Source organism: Dendrobates tinctorius, unplaced genomic scaffold (assembly GCF_039654945.1).
Source record: "Dendrobates tinctorius isolate UK_male_01 unplaced genomic scaffold, ASM3965494v1 ptg000102l, whole genome shotgun sequence".
In the NCBI taxonomy this organism is placed as follows: domain Eukaryota; kingdom Metazoa; phylum Chordata; class Amphibia; order Anura; family Dendrobatidae; genus Dendrobates; species Dendrobates tinctorius.
Genome location: NW_027361770.1, coordinates 9,322,507 through 9,340,952, shown reverse-complemented (window position 1 = coordinate 9,340,952; position 18,446 = coordinate 9,322,507). Strand labels below are relative to the sequence as shown.

General features: G+C 42.1%; 1 protein-coding gene across 1 annotated transcript in view; it reads left to right on the top strand.

The window, feature by feature from the left end:
• LOC141099724 (uncharacterized) overlaps positions 1–18,446 on the top strand; it is a 166,756-nt gene that overhangs the window by 95,347 nt on the left and 52,963 nt on the right. The window contains exons 8-10 of the mRNA XM_073587724.1: positions 746–776; positions 13,556–13,684; positions 16,438–16,480. Coding sequence (XP_073443825.1) covers positions 746–776; positions 13,556–13,684; positions 16,438–16,480 — 203 coding nt within the window. The remainder of the gene's footprint in view (positions 1–745; positions 777–13,555; positions 13,685–16,437; positions 16,481–18,446) is intronic.

Below are 18,446 nucleotides of genomic sequence, written 5' to 3'. Positions count from 1 at the left end.
TCAATAAAATATGACCTATGTTGCGGAGGTTTTATAAAATTTAATTTTACATTACTTAATAATTCACCAAAGGGACTTGAACATGCATTCCTATGATCACTTAAGTAGTGCACTTCACTTTAAACCCATCTTGTAGGAGCACCCAATGGGGCTGACGCGGACTCGGTGATCATTGCTAGGCCTCCGGTTGAATTTGAGACCGTTGGCACACTGCAGTAACACACTGCAGGTGCCAATGGGCTGACGGAGGGACTGCTCTTCCTCTGTCAAACTATTCATGTGCTGCTATCACAGTAGATTATTGAAGGGTTAACTCTTTTAAGAGTGAGCCAATTGCTGTGTGCTCAGTTTCCAGCAGTCCCATAGAGAATGAATGGAGTTCAGCTGCTTGTGCTCGACCTTTGCTTGATTCTGTCAGGGCTATGGCCTTGTTCTCTTGATTAATGAGCGTAAAAGTGGTTTGGACCCCTGCAATCATTAAGATAATCCCTATCGTACCTACAGGGAATAGTTACATACATGATGCATCTCCTTTTATTACTGGTAAACATTTTTTTATTTTTGACTTTGGATTGTCCTTTTGCTTCTTTTATCCTGATTTCACTTTCCACTTTTGAAAGTATTAGCCTGATGTCTTGTCTCTTTCCCTGTACAGTTTTATTGTTGCTTCTTAAGTTATCACTAACTAAATATGGCAATTCTATTTTGGACTGTCCAGCTTAATTCTTTTATTTTCTATGTTTAGGTTCGGGAAGGATTTCAGACTTTCAGTACTGGTGAGTATTAAAGGGACTGGACCGTTGAACTTTAGTTTCATACTTTGTGGAAATAATTTCGTGGCATTTGCTAGTTTCTAAGTATATGTTCTCAAAAAAGGGAATGATATATTCCTGCGAAAAGAACTATCAGTGGCTGTGAAGCTTCACGTTTATTTTAAATAATTAAAAATGTCATCAAATATACTCTACTCACACTAAAAACTCCACTTACCTATGAATTTCAGCCTGTCAAGTTACCATTTTACTGGATTTCTAGAGTAAATCTGACAAATTTGTGCAACTCCCTAATGCTGATGCATATGCAGCGTTTGAGCTGACTCTCCCTCACCTTTTTTTTATATTGCATATTAACTATCTGTACTTGTTGAACTTTCCTCCTAGACTTAGAGGTTTCCTGTTCTCAAAATGTCAGTTGATGGGAGGCGCATGTGACCTGGCCATCGGGCATATTTATCGAGCTAAATGCTCTGGGTTAAAATTTGTGCAAGCAACATCAGTCTTCCATATATTCCACCAGATTTGTGTTGTTGTTGTGTGTGTTTAAAATACTTTTTATGCCTTATCAAACAAAGGGGCACAATAAGTTGTATAAGAACACTAAAGGATCCCTCTTTATATGACAAAAGGCATCTCCAAAGCATATATTGCACTATATCCAGGACGGCTCATCATTGCAGCATAAGGTGAACAGGTAGCCTGAATGGATTTCCTATCCTTTCTGATATTGTCCAAACATTCTTTATTTCTACAAACAGAAAAACTGACCAGCACATCCCAACATGTGTGAACAGGTGCCAGCTAACACAACAATTCTAAGAAAATACAAATCTGCACTCTGGATTGTTTAGAATGGTAAATCTAGAAAATTGGGACAATCTTTAGCATTCTTGGCACTTTTAACATTTTTTATTTCTAGTTAGCACATCTCAGATTTTAGTTTATTTTTTTTGTATTATCATTGAATGAAGTCCTGTGTGCTCCACGGGAAAGGGTGCTTCTGAGTATGCAGCCCTAAAATAAGTAAGCATATACAGTGCTACTGCTCACCTTTTTCCCTTTTCATGGTAGATTAGAATTAATTTATCAAACAGCATAAATCACTAAAAAAAATCTGGCATATTTTAAGATAGTGCAAAGATAAACTGGACAATCTAATAATTAAACAGTATTAAATCAGCAGTCCTTTTTTATCCTCTAATATTGCAGTAATCATATTACTATAAGGCACTGTGTACGTAAAATTGCTCAGTTTGCCTTTCTACTCAGGTAATTCCTCTGTTTTCCATTAGGTCTATGGCATCACGTGATTAAAAACAGACTAACTGAATCCTTCTAAGCTCTCTGTAGAAACAGGAGGTCCAATTTTCCCTGTATGACTCATGAGTCTCTGCAAAAGTCCCTGACAGAGGACTGGATCATCAGTTGAAGAGATGAAACATTTCTGCAGTGACAAGCGGCTTCCTGTCTCTACATAAAGCATAGAAAAGAGAAGAACTAGCTGGGTATAAGGGCGAAATGAGCACTTGAAGTACAAAGTGCTATACAATATGATTGCAATATATTAAGAGGATAAAAACTTTGAAAGAGTGTTTCTTTAATAACTACGCCATTATGTGTATATGAAAGCTTTAGGGCAGGTTTTTCAGATTCCCTTTAACCCCTTCATGACCAAGCCTATTTTGACCTTAATGACCAGGCCATTTTTTGCAATTCTGACCAGTGTCCCTTTATGAGGTAATAACTCAGGAACGCTTCAACGGATCCTAGCGATTCTGAGATCGTTTTTTCGTGACATATTGGGCTTCATGTTAGTGGTAAATTTAGGTTGATAATTTTTGCGTTTATTTGTCAAAAAATCAGAAATTTGGTGAAAATTTAGAAAATTTTGCAATTTTCAAATTTTGAATTTTTATTCTGTTAAACCAGAGAGTTATGTGACACAAAATAGTTAATAAATAACATTTCCCATATGTCTACTTTACATCAGCACAGTTTTGGAAACAAAATATTTTTTTGTTAGGAAGTTATAAGGGTTAAAAGTTGACCAGCGATTTCTCATTTTTACAATAAAATTTACAAAACCATTTTTTTTAGGGACCACCTCACATTTGAAGTCACTTTGAGGGGTCTATATGGCAGAATATACCCAAAAGTTACACCATTCTAAAAACTGCACCCCTCAAGCTACTCAAAACTGCATTCAAGAAGATTATTAACCCTTCAGGTGTTTCACAGGAACTAAAGCAATGTGGAAAGAAAAAATGGACATTTTAATTTTTCCAACAGAAATTTTCTTTTAGCATCAATTTTTTCATTTTCACATGGGAAACAGGATAAAATGGATCCTAAAATTTGTTGGGCAATTTCTCCTGAGTACAACGATACCTCATATGTGGTCATAAACCACTGTTTGGGCGCACGGCACAGCTCAGAAGGGAAGGAGCGCCATTTGACTTTTTGAATGGAAAATATGCTGGAATATTTAGCGGTTGCCATGTCGTGTTTGGAGAGCCCCTGTGTGCATAAACATTGGAGCTCCTCCACAAGTGACCCCATTTTGGAAACTAGACCCCCCCAAGGAACGTATCTAGATGCATAGTGATCACTTTGAACCCCCAGGTACTTCACAAATTGATCTGTAAAAAAAAAAAAATAATTTTTTTTCACAATTTTCTTTTAGCCTCAGTTTTTTCATTTTCACATGGGCAACAGGATAAAATGGATCCTAAAATTTGTTGAGCAATTTCTCCTGAGTGCACAGATACCTCATATGTGGTCATAAACCACTGTTTGGGTGCACGGCATGGCCCGGAAGGCAAGGAGCACCATTTGACTTTTTGAATGGAAAATTAGCTCCAATCGTTATCGGACACCATGTCGCATTTGGAGAGCCCCTGTGCACCTAAACATTGGAGCTCCCCCACAAGTGACCCCATTTTGGAAACTAGACCCCCTAAGGAACTTATCTAGATGTGTAGGGAACACTTTGAACCCCCAAGTGCTTCACAAAAGTTTATAACACAGAGCAGTGAAAATAAAAAATAATTTTTTTTCCTCAAAAATGATTTTTAGCACACTATTTTTAATTTTCACAAGGCTAACAGGAGAAATTGGACCACAAATCTTGTTGTCCAGTTTGTCCTGAGTACGCTGGTACCCCATATGTGGGGGGGAACCACTGTTTGGGCACACGGCAGGGCTCAGAAGGGAAGGAGCGCCATTTGACTTTTTGAAATGCAAATTACTTCCAATCGTTAGCGGACACCATGTTGTGTTTGGAGAGCCCCTGTGTGCCTAAACATTGGAGCTCCCCCACAAATGACCCCATTTTGGAAACTAGACCCCCTAAGGAACTTATCTAGATGTGTAGTGAGCACCTTGAACCCTCAAGTGCTTCACAAAAGTTTGACGCAGAACCGTGAAAATAAAAAAATAAAAATTTCCCTCAAAAAATTATTTTTTAGTGCGCAATTTTTTATTTTCACAAGGGTACCAGGATAAATTAGACCCCAAAATTTGTTGTCCAGTTTGTGCTGAGTACGCTGGTACCCCACATGTGGGGGGGAACCACTGTTTGGGCACACGTCGGGGCTCAGAAGGGAAGTAGTGACATTTTGAAATGCTGACTTTGATGGAATGGTCTGCGGGTGTCATGTTACATTTGCAGAGCCCCTGATGTACCTAAACTGTGGAACCCCCCCACAAGTGACCCCATTTTGGAGACTAGACCCCCCAAGGAACTTATCTAGATGTGTGGTGAGCACCTTGAACCCCCAAGCGCTTCACAGAAGTTTATAACGCAGAGACGTGAAAATAAAAAATATTTTCTTTTCCTCAAAAAAAATGATTTTTAGCCAGCAATTTTTTTTTTCACAAGGGTAGCAGGATAAATTGGACCCCAAAAGTTGTTGTACAGTTTGTCCTGAGTACGCTGGTGCCCCATATATGGGGGGAACTATTGTTTGGGCACACGTAAGGGCTCGGAATGGAAGTAGTGGCGTTTTGAAATGCAGACTTTGATGGAATGGTCTGCGGTCGTCATTACGTTTGCAGAGCCCCTGATGTGCCTAAACAATAGAAACCCCCCCACAAGTGACCCCATTTTGGAAATTAGACCTCCCAAGTAACTTATCTAGATGCCTGGTGAGCACTTTGGACCCCCAAGTGCTTCACAGAAGTTTATAACGCAGAGAAGTGAAAATTAAAAAAAAAATTTTTTCCACAAAAATATTTTTTTAGCCCCCAATTTTTTATTTTCCCAAGGGTACCAGGAGAAATTAGACCCCCAAAGTTGTTGTGCAATTTTTCCTGAGTACGCTGATACCCCATATGTTGGGGTAAACCACTGTTTGCGCACACGTCGGGGCTTGGAAGGGAGGAAGCACCGTTTAACTTTTTGAACGCAAAATTGGCTGTAATCAGTGGTTGCACCATGTCGCGTTTGGTGACCCCCTGATGTGCCTAAACAGTGGAAACCCCTCAATTCTAACTCCAGCCCTAACCCCAACACACCCCTAACCACAGCCCTAACCCCAACACATCCCTAATTCCAACACTAACCATAACCCTAACCCCAACAGACCCTGAACCCTAATCCCAACCCTAACCATAACCCTAACCACAAGCCTAACCCCAATTCCAACCCTAACCCTAATTTCAACCCTAACCCTCTTTCCAACCCTAACCCTCTTTCCAACCCTAACCCTCTTTCCAACCCTAACCCTCTTTCCAACCCTAACCCTCTTTCCAACCCTAACCCTCTTTCCAACCCTAACCCTCTTTCCAACCCTAACCCTCTTTCCAACCCTAACCCTCTTTCCAACCCTAACCCTCTTTCCAACCCTAACCCTCTTTCCAACCCTAACCCTCTTTCCAACCCTAACCCTCTTTCCAACCCTAACCCTCTTTCCAACCCTAACCCTCTTTCCAACCCTAACCCTCTTTCCAACCCTAACCCTCTTTCCAACCCTAACCCTCTTTCCAACCCTAACCCTCTTTCCAACCCTAACCCTCTTTCCAACCCTAACCCTCTTTCCAACCCTAACCCTCTTTCCAACCCTAACCCTCTTTCCAACCCTAACCCTCTTTTCAACCCTAACCCTCTTTTCAACCCTAACCCTCTTTTCAACCCTAACCCTCTTTTCAACCCTAACCCTCTTTTCAACCCTAACCCTCTTTTCAACCCTAACCCTCTTTTCAACCCTAACCCTCTTTTCAACCCTAACCCTCTTTTCAACCCTAACCCTCTTTTCAACCCTAACCCTCTTTTCAACCCTAACCCTCTTTTCAACCCTAACCCTCTTTTCAACCCTAACCCTCTTTTCAACCCTAACCCTCTTTTCAACCCTAACCCTCTTTTCAACCCTAACCCTCTTTTCAACCCTAACCCTCTTTTCAACCCTAACCCTCTTTTCAACCCTAACCCTCTTTTCAACCCTAACCCTCTTTTCAACCCTAACCCTAACCCTCTTTTCAACCCTAACCCTAACCCTCTTTTCAACCCTAACCCTAACCCTCTTTTCAACCCTAACCCTAACCCTCTTTTCAACCCTAACCCTAACCCTCTTTTCAACCCTAACCCTAACCCTCTTTTCAACCCTAACCCTAACCCTCTTTTCAACCCTAACCCTAACCCTCATGGAAAAATAAAAATAAAAATATTTTCTTTATTTTATTAGTACTGCCTACCTATGGGGGTGATAATCGGGGGGTTTATTTACTTTTTCTTTCATTTTGATCACTGTGAGAGTGATCAAAATGAAAGAATGGAATCTGCAGCCGGCAGATTCGGGCGGGCGCACTGCGCATGCGCCCGCCATTTTCAAAGATGGCGGCGCCCATCATCCGGACCCGAGGGACACCGGGAGGGATGGGGGGACTCAGGAGGTACCGGGGGGGTGAGGGGGGGTGAGGGGGGGATCGGAGGCTGGCGGGGAGCAGAGGGAATGGGAGGGGGGCAGATGATGACCGCGGCGGCAGATCGCCGCTGTCATTCAGTTGCGGGGGGGTGATCGCCGGTGGGGGGGGGTGGAATCGGTGTCTCCAGCCATGTCCGATGCTACAGCAGCGTCGGACATGGCTGGATTGTAATATTTCATCAGTTTTCATTGATGAAATATTACTATCGCTCTGATTGGCTGTTTCACTTTTAACAGCCAATCAGAGCGATCGTAGCCACGTGGGGGCGAAGCCACGCCCCCTGTGGTGAATTACAAAGCCCCCTGTATCTGCGGGTCGGGTGACCTTTCAGTGACCCCGGTCACCCGACCCGCAGGGGGGCTTTGAAGTCATGACGCCACATAGGCGTCACTGGTCAGATTTGAACCAGGTTTCATGACGCCTATGTGGCGTCATTGGTCGTGAAGGGGTTAATACTGGCATTTTTAGATCAGGAGGGCCATGCAACCTGTGAGGAAAGATCTACTAATGAGCACAGGAGAACTTGTAAGGCTATGTGCACACGTGTGAGGAAAATTCCTGACTGAAAACCGGACTCATTCCCAGAAAACGCGCGTTTTTTATGCGTTTTTCCGAAGCGGCCCCAGTCTCATAGAAAATAGCTAGAAATGCAGAATTTTCCGCAAAATGAATGAGCATGCTGCATTTTTTTTCCGCGATGCGTTTTTTTCCCCGGAAAAAAAAACGCATCAATATGCACAAAGTGCGGAATTCATTAAAATGAATGGGATGCTTCTTTTAAGCGTTTTTAAAGCGTTTTATTTGGTAAAAACGTGAAAAAAGGCTTACATGTGCACATACCCTAAAACTTTTATTTGTAAGTGCCACAAAATTATGTGCCCAACAAACTTGTTACAACTAAAAAGGTTATTCATTTTATTTTAACTTTGTACTGTTGGGACTATTGTGTGCTTGTGTAAATGCTCTTTGTCTATTTTATAAATGTTGACTTCTGTTTATGCATTTTAAAACTTTTAAGAAAACCTGTCACCAGGTTTGACCAATATAAGATATGGCCATCACCTTTCAGGGCTTATCTACGGCATTCTATAATGCTGTAGATAGCCCCCGGTCCAACCTACAAGAGAAGAAAAATATGTTTTGCTCTCCCGGGGGGGGGGGACGGTCCGGTCCGATGGGTGTTGCAGTTCCTCGTCCAGCTTCTCCCTTCTTGCGATGGCTCCCTGACATCGCGCTCCTGCGCAGGCGTACTTCTCTGCCCTGTTGAGGGCAGAGCAAAGTACTGCAGTGCGCAGGCACTGGGAAAGGTCAGAGTGGCCCAGCGCCTGCGCACTGCAGGAATTTGCTCTGCCCTCAACAGGGCAGATAAGTACACCTGCGCAGGAGCGTGATGTCGTGGAGCCTGTGAAGCAAGCAGGAGGGCGGCATCGCAAGAAGATGGGAAGTGCCGGGCCTTCAACACCCCTTGGACCGGATCGACCCCCTGGATGAGTATAATAAGCTGTTTTTTTTATATCTTTCAGGTCGGATCAGGGGCTTTTCTACAGCGTTTTAGAGTGCTGTAGATAAGCCCTGAAAGGCAGTTGTCCATAACTCGTATCTGCCAAACCTGGTGACAGGCTAGCTTTAAAGGTAAAAGTAACCTCTTCAAGTCACAGCACTGTTTTCATGTCCTCATGGAGTGACACAGTACTGTCTTCACCCCAGAGTTAAAGCCTGTGAGCTCCATCTTTCTGACACTGCTCATTCACTGCTGTTTTCACACACACAGCAGCAACAGATTGGCATATAAGAAGTTATCTGAGCCATGGTAAATGTCAATTGCAGCATTTAGGGAGTGTGACAAAGTAAAACAGGAAGCATATGAGTTGCTTGTGCACAAACTGTTAAGCTGAATGATTCCTATAAGAAGTAGTTTATTATCTATGCATGTTATCTTGTGGAGCTAATGAATCTTGTAAAAGAAAATTGAAAACATGTTTTAAAAAGTTAAAAATAAGTGTTTTTTAAAATTCCAACTTTTTTAAATGAAAGCACTTTTCAAGGAATATGTGATCATGTCATCAGATAATAACCTATGTCATATTTGCACAAAGCAGAAGATGGAGCCCAGATTTCCTGATGTCTATCTACAGTATCAAGCTGCTTCAGCTACTTGGAATCCTTTGTTCGTGATATCATTCATCAGATACTCCAGGGTTTGCACTTCCTGAGCTCTTGTCCTTTGACAGTCTGACCTTACCAGTTGGTTTCACTTTCACTTTTTTGGGGGGAGGGGAGGGAGATGCTCTGCTCTTGTGGAGGCATTGTCCCTGAACAAGGAGCCACTTTTTAACGCATTTAGTGGCTATTGTGGCCTCGCTTTTGAGGCAGCTAGTTCAGTATGGTCCATCCCCCATGATAACTTGATCCATAGGGTGGTATTAATTCTATCCTAGTCTTTTTTGCCTACAGTCCTAATTGGCTGGGTTAGAGAATGCAAGCAGTACTTTCATCTTTTTACCTCCTATGTTGAGCGCTGGCCAGGTCCTCTCATTCAAGCGTTAAGGCAGGTTGCCGATAAGATTGACTTTTGTTGCATTGCCTGGACAACCAAGATGTTTGGAGCTTTTACATCTCTAATGGTTACCAAAGAAGTCTACTGCCGCCTCTAGACTTTCCCGCTGGTAGTTGATGGGTCAGGGCGGAGGTGTGTTTCTATTGCATGGGGATATTTCTTTCCTTACAAGAGCAGGATTTTCTTTCCACAGCTTGGACTGAAAATTTTGAATGCCTGCTATACTCAGGATTATTCAAATTAAGTCCAAAACTTCTGCTCTTCAATGCAGATGCCACTGGGCATAACCCGTGTTTTCCATATAGACCTTTCCCAACTGTCTCCTTTTATACCAAATTTCTTTAACATGTAATTCATTAGTAGGCTTTTGGATCTTCAGTTCTGAAAGCTTCAGGCGTTTCTGATTTTAGTTTTATCCAGCTATGATTAGGGAATCACAAGGGCCTTGGATGTCACATTTCTACCTTTACATTTAGAAAACCCCTTGTTCTTGGGAGAACTTTTTTTGCAGCGCTCTTATGGCGATATCCTCCCCTTTCATTTTTGAATTATTGTCTTGAATCATGGTTGACTCCCTAGGGTCAGGTTCCTGCCTTGGCTATTCTGGTCCAGCGTGATTTGGCTTTTGTAGGCCATAAGTTAGTACTGCCTGCCCGATCAGGGAGTAATTGGGGGGGGGGGGGGGGGGGTCACCGTATTGGGCCCCCCTAGATTTGTGGGACCTCAATCTGGTGTTGGATATATATACTTCAGTCTTTTCCCTGAGTGCCAATCGGAAATTTTATTTTATTTTTTTTTTAACCTCACTAAAGCTCTCCTCAATCAGGCAATGTTCCAAAGGGGACTCCTATTTCTCCCCTTTTCTGGGACTGAGTTTTCTGACATTCTGCTCCCTCCCTTCGCCTTCCTGACTCTCGTCTCCATCGTGAGATTGCTGTCCTCTAGGTATTTCACCTGTCATTTCCTTGATAGGTTCTTCCAAGATCTGATGTAATCAGAGCTATGCAACTCTTCCTATCTCAAAGATCTATTTTGACTTTTGGTTATCTTTTATGGGTCATCCCAGTATGCTCTGACAGAGGTTCGACCAACTCTACAGGTACCATTGTTCTCTGGTTTTGATCAGATAATGCGAAAGGTGTGACTTAGCTAGGGCACCTCTGCCAGGCCATGGCTGTCTACCCCCCACATGGTAGAAACTTCCGGGTCTTGTGCTTCCAGATGTCTATTTTTCTGTTAGATTTCGCCACTTCTTTAGTCTTGTGTCCACATCGTTGTGGAGCTCTTACCTTTGCGTCTATGGATGCAGATCTTTGCAGAAATTACAAGCCGCAGTTGCTCAGGTAGTTTCCTGAGGGATTGCTAGTCTTACTTCTGCATGACTGTCACTGGTTTTCCCACCCCAGGACAGCAGTAGGATGTGCCATGATTTCAGTGTCCCCCAATGAAGCAACCGAGAAGTCAAGATTTTAGGTATTCACTGTAAAATCTTTCTCATAGCCTTCATTGAGGGACACAGCCCACTCCCTTGTTGGGGTGGTCTGGATTTTGCTCTTACTTCTGCTTTTGTTCTAATTGAATAACTGGGTGCCCAGGAGGAGTCAACCTTTTTTTTTTTTTTTTTTTTTTTTTATTCATTCCCTTTGTCCCCCAATTAAGGTTACTAGACAGAATTTACGGTGAGTACCAAAAATCTCTATCCCGCACAGTGATCACCGCAAACAAAAAAAATTATAAAAACAATGCCTTAATTTTAATTTCTGTTTGACCTTCCTCATAACTAACTGAAAAAGCTCTGAAAATGTTAAACATCTCTCAAAATGGTATCAATAAATACTACAGGTTGTTACACAAAAATCACGTTTTCATGCAGCTCTATATACCGTACATGAAAAACTTATGGCTCTCAAACTTGTGCATGGAAAGAAAAATAGATATAAGGCTATATATCATATCCATATATCCTATATAAATATGCATGTAGACGTGTGTTATCTTTAACGCTAGGCCTTTTAACTGATCATTTTCAACTTGCTTAAAGGGGTTGTCCACTACGAATACAACCCCCTTCTTTATCAAGATGTTTGTAAAATAATAAAGCTTACACTCTGCCCCCCCCTCACCAGTGCTGGGGCTTGTGTATGTATATATGGATATGTATGCGTGTGTGTGTATGTATATGTGTGTATATGTGTGTGTATGTATATAATATTATACACTATCGAACCTATTCTTTTTATTGGTATATGGTCTCCCATCCTGGTATGTGCTGCCCCCCCTCCTATCCTGGTATGCATGGGTACCCCTCATCCCTATCCTGGTATGTATGGTACCCCTCAACCCTATCCTGCTATGCATGGCCCCCTCATCCCTATCGTGGTATGCATGCCCCCTCATCCCTATTCTGGTATGTATGGTCCCTTCACCCCCCCCAATCCTGGTATACATGGCACCCCATTCCTCATCTTGGTATGCATGGTACCCCTTCATCCCTATCCTGGTATGCATGGTACCTCCTCATCCTTATCCTGGTATTCATGGTTTCCTCACCCCCCCAATCCTGGTATGCGTGGTACTCCCTCATCCCTATCATGGCATGCATGGTACCCTCACCCCCCTATCATGGTATGCATGGTCTGCTCACCCCCCCAGACCTCATATGTATGGTCCTCTTACCTCCCAGACCGGATATGCATGGACCTCTCATCCCCCAGTCCTGATATGCATAGTCCTCTCACCCCTCAGTCTTGATATGCATGGTCCTCTCACCCCAGTCCTGATATGCATGGTCCCCTCACCCACCAGTCCTGCTATGCATGGTCCCCTCACCCCCATATCCTGATATGTATGGTCCCCTTCACCCCTATTAAACTGCACACACAAAAATAAAAACATTTATACTCACCTTTCTTCCCTGTGCTCCAGCACTGTCCCGTTCTGCCGGAGGCCGTGGGAGGAGTGCAGTGCCGGAGTACACGCATGCCCATACCGCGCTCTCCGACACCATATTGCTCAAGACACACTGCAAATGTGTCTTCAGTAAAATGGCGCCGGATAGCGCTATGTGCATGCGTGATTCTGACGCCGAACTCCTGCCCGGTCTCCGGCGAGAAGCGCAGCGGCAACGCTCCTCCCGGTCAGGTAAGTATGTAACCCCCGCCCCCCCCGGCTGGGCCAATGAGCGGTGACTCGGTGACTCTTGCCCAACAAAGCATAACACTAAAAGTTACAATTTGGGTAATGTTATAATCATATCAAAACATAATGTAAGACAATATAATAATTTATCCCGCATGGGAGCACAATTAATTTAGAAAAAAAATGCAAAAACATTTTAGAATTGCTGTTTTTGCTCATCCATCCTAAGTCGTATGTACCTTTTAAACTGACACCAGTGAAAAAATTACAGAATGCACTCATTAAGAATGATTGGAGTAACCAGGGCTGTGGAGTCGGTAAGCCAAACCTCCAACTTCTTAATTTCCATGACATTGACTCCACGACTCCGACTCCCTCATACCAGGGCTGTGGAGTTGGTAAGCCAAACTTTCTACTCCGACTCCAACTCCTCAATTTCCCTAACACTGACTCCAACTCCGACTCCACCAAAATGGGTTCCAACTCCACGACTCCGACTCCATAGCTCTGGGAGTAACAGTGAGCATGATCTTCCACCGGTCCATTCACACATTGCCTTTCAGAGCCACGGTTCTCTGCAACCGTGGAGGAACCAGTGGTTGAACCCCAATCTATTGAGAAGTTATTCCCTATTCTTGGGTAAGCGATAATTTCCAAACTTGAGAATACCTCTTTTAAAGGGAACTTGTCAGTTGTGTTTCACATCTCTTGCTTTTTATATGCTCATGTAGGTTTTTAAAAAATGAATTCAGAAATACTTTTACGTGGCCAGACCGTACCCCTTACTGAGAAGTCAGCTTTTTAATTGATATCCTAGTGAGGCTGAGGAACTTCCGTAGATGTAAATTTGAAGCTTTTGTCTGTCACTCCAGGCGCTGGGGGGATAACAGAGCTGAAGTCGCACAGCATATAGGCTCAGTCACGCAGGAAGAGGTGGCACTGGATAGGGAATAGAGTTGGAGTGACAGTATTTCTGGACTTTAAAAAGCTACATGAGCATATAAATAATTTTGGTTTTGAAATTGAAAACCCCCACCACCCCACTTGAAGCTGCAAAAAAAAAATCTAGGTTTTGCTTTCCTGAACTTTCATGTATAACCTTTCATATTGTTAACAATCAATGTACTATTGTAGATTATGTTCTGTGATTATTACCACATAGATATTAATGGTGGACCAAGTGTTAACTACAATCCAGACAGTGAACTGAATCAGATGGACTACGCCAGTGATGATGTCTTTGGAATCAAAAAGAAGCCTAAAGTTTCTGAACACATTATAACGTTTCTAGGTAATCATCTTCTAAATATTGATTGCCTTCATTGTATTTAAAGTTACCCCTGATTTAATAGGGAATCTGTCACCAGGTAATTTTCAGTTCTATCAGCAAATTGATTAGAGGAATAGTAGACGTACTGCCATGTACTCCTCCATATGAATGTGCTCTGCATAACTCCGTCCCCACTACTGATTGGCGGCTTTCTGACTATGCATATTGCATACCGAAATCTGCCAATCAGTGCTGTCAGTGGGAATGTAGAGAGCTCAGCATTCAGAAAACTGGAGGTTCTGCAGCAGATTAAAAAGGGATTTATGGCATAAAATACAGTCTATCGCTGGAATGACACTACATCAGACTGCTCTGATATGGGGTAGGAAAAACCTTAATAATCTTTATTTTTATATAGCGCTAACATATTCCGCAGCGCTTTACAGTTTGCACACATTATCATCACTGTCCCCAATGGGGCTCACAATCTAAGTTCCCTATCAGTATGTATTTGGAATGTGGGAGGAAACCGGAGAACCCGGAGGAAACCCACGCAAACACGGGGAGAACATACAAACTCCTTGCAGATGTTGTCCTTGGTGGGATTTGAACCCAGGATTCTAGTGCTGCAAGGCTGCAGTGCTAAACACTGAGCCACCATGCTGGCCAAAAATACCTTGTGACAGATTCCCATTATTGTTCTTTTCATTTTGTTTGTCAGGAACATTTTGTGTCAAATAAACAGCTGATTAAGTTGATATTTTGGAAGCTAGAAAAATTTAGCAAATCTTAGTGATGTGATTTTGATGGTTTGAGGAGTATCTGCATACAGAAAAGGGGAAAATAGCCAGCTCACCGACAGCCACCGCAGGTGCACGGAACGCCGTCCTGATGAGACGTCTCGAGCAATGTTAAAGGATTAACGCGTTCCAGCTCCTTAGTAAAATCCAGACTTTATTCAATCCAACTTTAAAATAGCAAATGCTCCAGAGTCATGTATAGACAAGGGAAAACTAGCCTTGATAAAGATCACTGCTGATATCGAACTTGTTTTCCCCTGTCCTTACATAACTCTGGAGCATTTGTTATTTTAAAGTTGGATTGAATAAGGTCTGGATTTTACTAAGGAGTTAGAACACTTTTTAATCCTTTTACATTGAGGAGTATATGACTTGGTCAAAATATCAAACTGATCTAAAGGCCCCGTCACACACACAGCGATATCGCCAGCGAGATTGCTGATTTTGTGACGCCACAGCGATCTCGCCAGCGACATCGCTGTGTGTGACATGGATCAGCGGCCGGCCCCATTGCGGCGCTCCATTGTCCCGGGCCGTTTTTTGATCGTTGGTCTCCCGCTGGCCATCACGCATCTCTGCGTGTGGCAGCGAGAGACCAGCGATCAGCGATGCTGGTTTCCAAGGTTAACAGCAGGTATCTAAGAGCCGCGTGGCTCTTAGATACCCGCTGTTTACATTGGAAACCAGCTTGCTTGCTGGTCCTGATCGCTGGAGGGGCTGTCTGACAGCTCACCAGTGATCAGCTAATTATTTCCCAGCGATCCCATCTACGTCGGATCGCTGGGACTTTGATACGTGTAATGGGGCCCTTAGGTGAAACAGCAGGTCACGGTTGCCTAAGGTTTAATTATGCAGTTGGGCAATGAATGATGACCTGTGATCCAGGGCCACAGAAGTGCTAGTCTAACACATAACGCTAATACTGGTTGTGATAAAAAGGTGTCAAAACATACAATGCTTCTCAGTGTGATGGGAATGGGTGAATATAGTTGTGACCCCATACCTACACTTGTTTACTGTCAAAAGCACCAATAAGTGGAAAGTGAGCTTAAAAACTGAATATGGAAGAAGATAGTTGGACTAATTAACCATGTTTTCTAAAATAATTTGGATGGCCATATGCATATAGATTGCTTTCATGGGAAAGAGATGGCACTATTCTTCTCTTTGGGGGGGAGGGTAGGTAGCCTGAGGCAGTATAATGCTCTGGGCCAATGTACTGCTTGTCCTTTCATGTGACTGTTACATGCATAAGTTGGCCAAGTACTCCCTTTAATACATTTATTTACTAGTTGCAGATATAATTCAGCAGGATAATTTGCCCTGTGAACTGCATTTATTGTTTAGGAACTGTTTGAGTGCCATTGCCAAAAATTTCAAGGCGTAGACTTGACCCTCAAATTTACAGGATCTTACTCTGATCAAGCATGTTTAGTATGTGCTATAAAAACCAGATGGATTCACAAAACCCCAACAGCTAATTTATAGGACTCAAAGGGTTGTCTTGTTATAACATAATGGTGACGTATCTCCATTCTATACGTCATGAATATCAGATCTGTGTTTTTCCATCACCTCGGCACTCCTACCTATGACCTGTTATCCGAGTGGTTCCCGGATGTAGACACTGTAAACGGAGCTGCAGGGCACAGCTCCATTCAGTGTGCAGTGCTGGCTACCTGGTGCTGCCGAACAGCTCCCATTCAAGAGCTTTGCTGTTCCTCTAATTGTTCACAACTGGCAGCTGCTGAGGCAAATAGCCAATTGGTAGTGATATCGGACATATCCACTCATCTGAAATTGATGCAGCTGACATTTTGGCATCACATACCTCCTTCAGAGGACTTGTAAGATACATATTGATTTATACATGCAGTGTGTAAAAACTAGCTGTAAACGCCAATGTATTTTACAGATTACTAACCTTATTTAGAATTCCTTTGACTATGAACATATACTGTTTATTCTTTGTAGAATTAAAGGCAGCGCATGAAGCAGATAAGAGTGCAGCATCTAGGTAAATATGAGCAATATTATTAGACAATTGCCTTTTATTTATCCTATACATACTTCCGGAACATTTTTTTTTTTTTTTTTTTTTTTGCAAAATCCTCTGTGAAATTTGTTTCATATCCCTTGAGAATCTGTGTAACATGCAGATCCTGATTTCATGATTTTCGTGTTACACGATCTCCCCTTCACTTCCCTATTCTTTGTAGAAGTTTGATCCCAGCAGAGCCATCTAGTCGCTGAGCAGACTGTAGCTACAAATAGCAATGGCCCATACAGTAGTCACATTAAGGCTCTCCTTTGTAATCCGGAGCCCTCTATTGTATGTTTATCAAGCACAAGAATTCACTAACCAGCAGTTTTCCCTAAACCCTTATGCTTCTACTGTCAGAAAATATAATCTCTTTGATATATGGAGGCTACAACGCTTGTGCAAACAGGTTTATATGAATGTAAAGTTCTTTTTGAGCATTGATTACTTTCTAATTGAGCTCTTCCACTTGCATCGCAACAATATCGTGGTAAGACCACGCATCCATATCATTGGTTAACTAAGAACAGCATCAAGGTCCCCCACACCCCACATCAGTATTGAAATGTAAAGGAAGACTGTCTCCCACAAAATAAACTAGCTGTACCTTTTGCATTTGAAATAAAAATAATTTTCTTAGGCACTGTATCACTAAAATGTATAGTTCTAGTATAACTCTTATTGGGGCCAAGTACCCGTATATCACTGTACATCTAGTTTGATATGCATTTTAGGGTCACAGAACACCCAACATATAGAAGAACTAGACTAGAAAATATCACAATTACAATCTACATTGACAAAACAAAATGACTCTCCTGTAATGGCTGCAGAAAATTCCTTACTAAAACAACAATTACAAAAATGAAACCCCTTCAAATTGTGTGTCAGCCTTGACAAAACTAAAACTGAATCACTACTGACATGAGAACATAATTGCTTTGCTAATAAAGCAATAGCCCAGAACAAAAACAAATATATATATATATATATATATATATATATATATATATATATATATATATATATATATGTGTGTGTGTAATTGATCCCGAAGGGACAGGAATCTATTATGGAGCTCTTTATAAGAATTCTGCTGTGACCCAACCTGAGAGGCTGTGCACTACAAATTTTCTCAGGAAAATAAACCTCCCTCAAAAGAACTCTGACCACTATGAATCTCTGCTCTTATTTTCCCTAGCAAGAAAATAAAGCTGCTACATACTCTAAAGTCCAAAATATTTCTAGGGCCTGATGGACTTACAAAAATGAGCACTACAAATCTCTTAAACTAATTCTACCTCACCAGCTAGTCAAAATCTTTATTGAATCAACACTGGCCAAGGAGGTTCTTAATGAAAGGGAATCTTTGAGTTGGATGAATCTTCCTAAGCCGTCTATATGTGCATGCAGGTCATAGGAAGCTGAATAAAACAACACCTTGAGATCTGTAATGTGATGTTTTATTCCAGTGTAATCTATATTTTTCCTAATATGAAAGCTCTGGAGTCACATTCTCAGGGATATTTATGTCCTTCCCATAGATCTTAACAGCTTATTCACATATCAAGAAAAGTGTGAATTTTTCTGGAGTAAGAAATTGGATCGCAGATATCAATGTATAATTTTTTTTCTACTTCCTATTATCTACATGTCCATTTAGATGGCGTAGAAGGGTTGATCCTACTGACAGATTCCTTTTTAAACAAGAGCTTAATTGCAGCTCTGGCAGTAATGTAGGCTAAGATATAAGCATCAGTAGTCCGTACGTCTTGTACATACTTGGCTACTTACTGGGTATGATGTGTGAGATTTTTTTTGGTCTGAACCTGCTCCATACAATGATGGGTGCTGGATGTATTATAGGCGCCTACCTCTTTCAATTATCGGATATAACCAATTCAAGACCAAGTCCAGGCAATATTTCCAAGTTCCTGACATG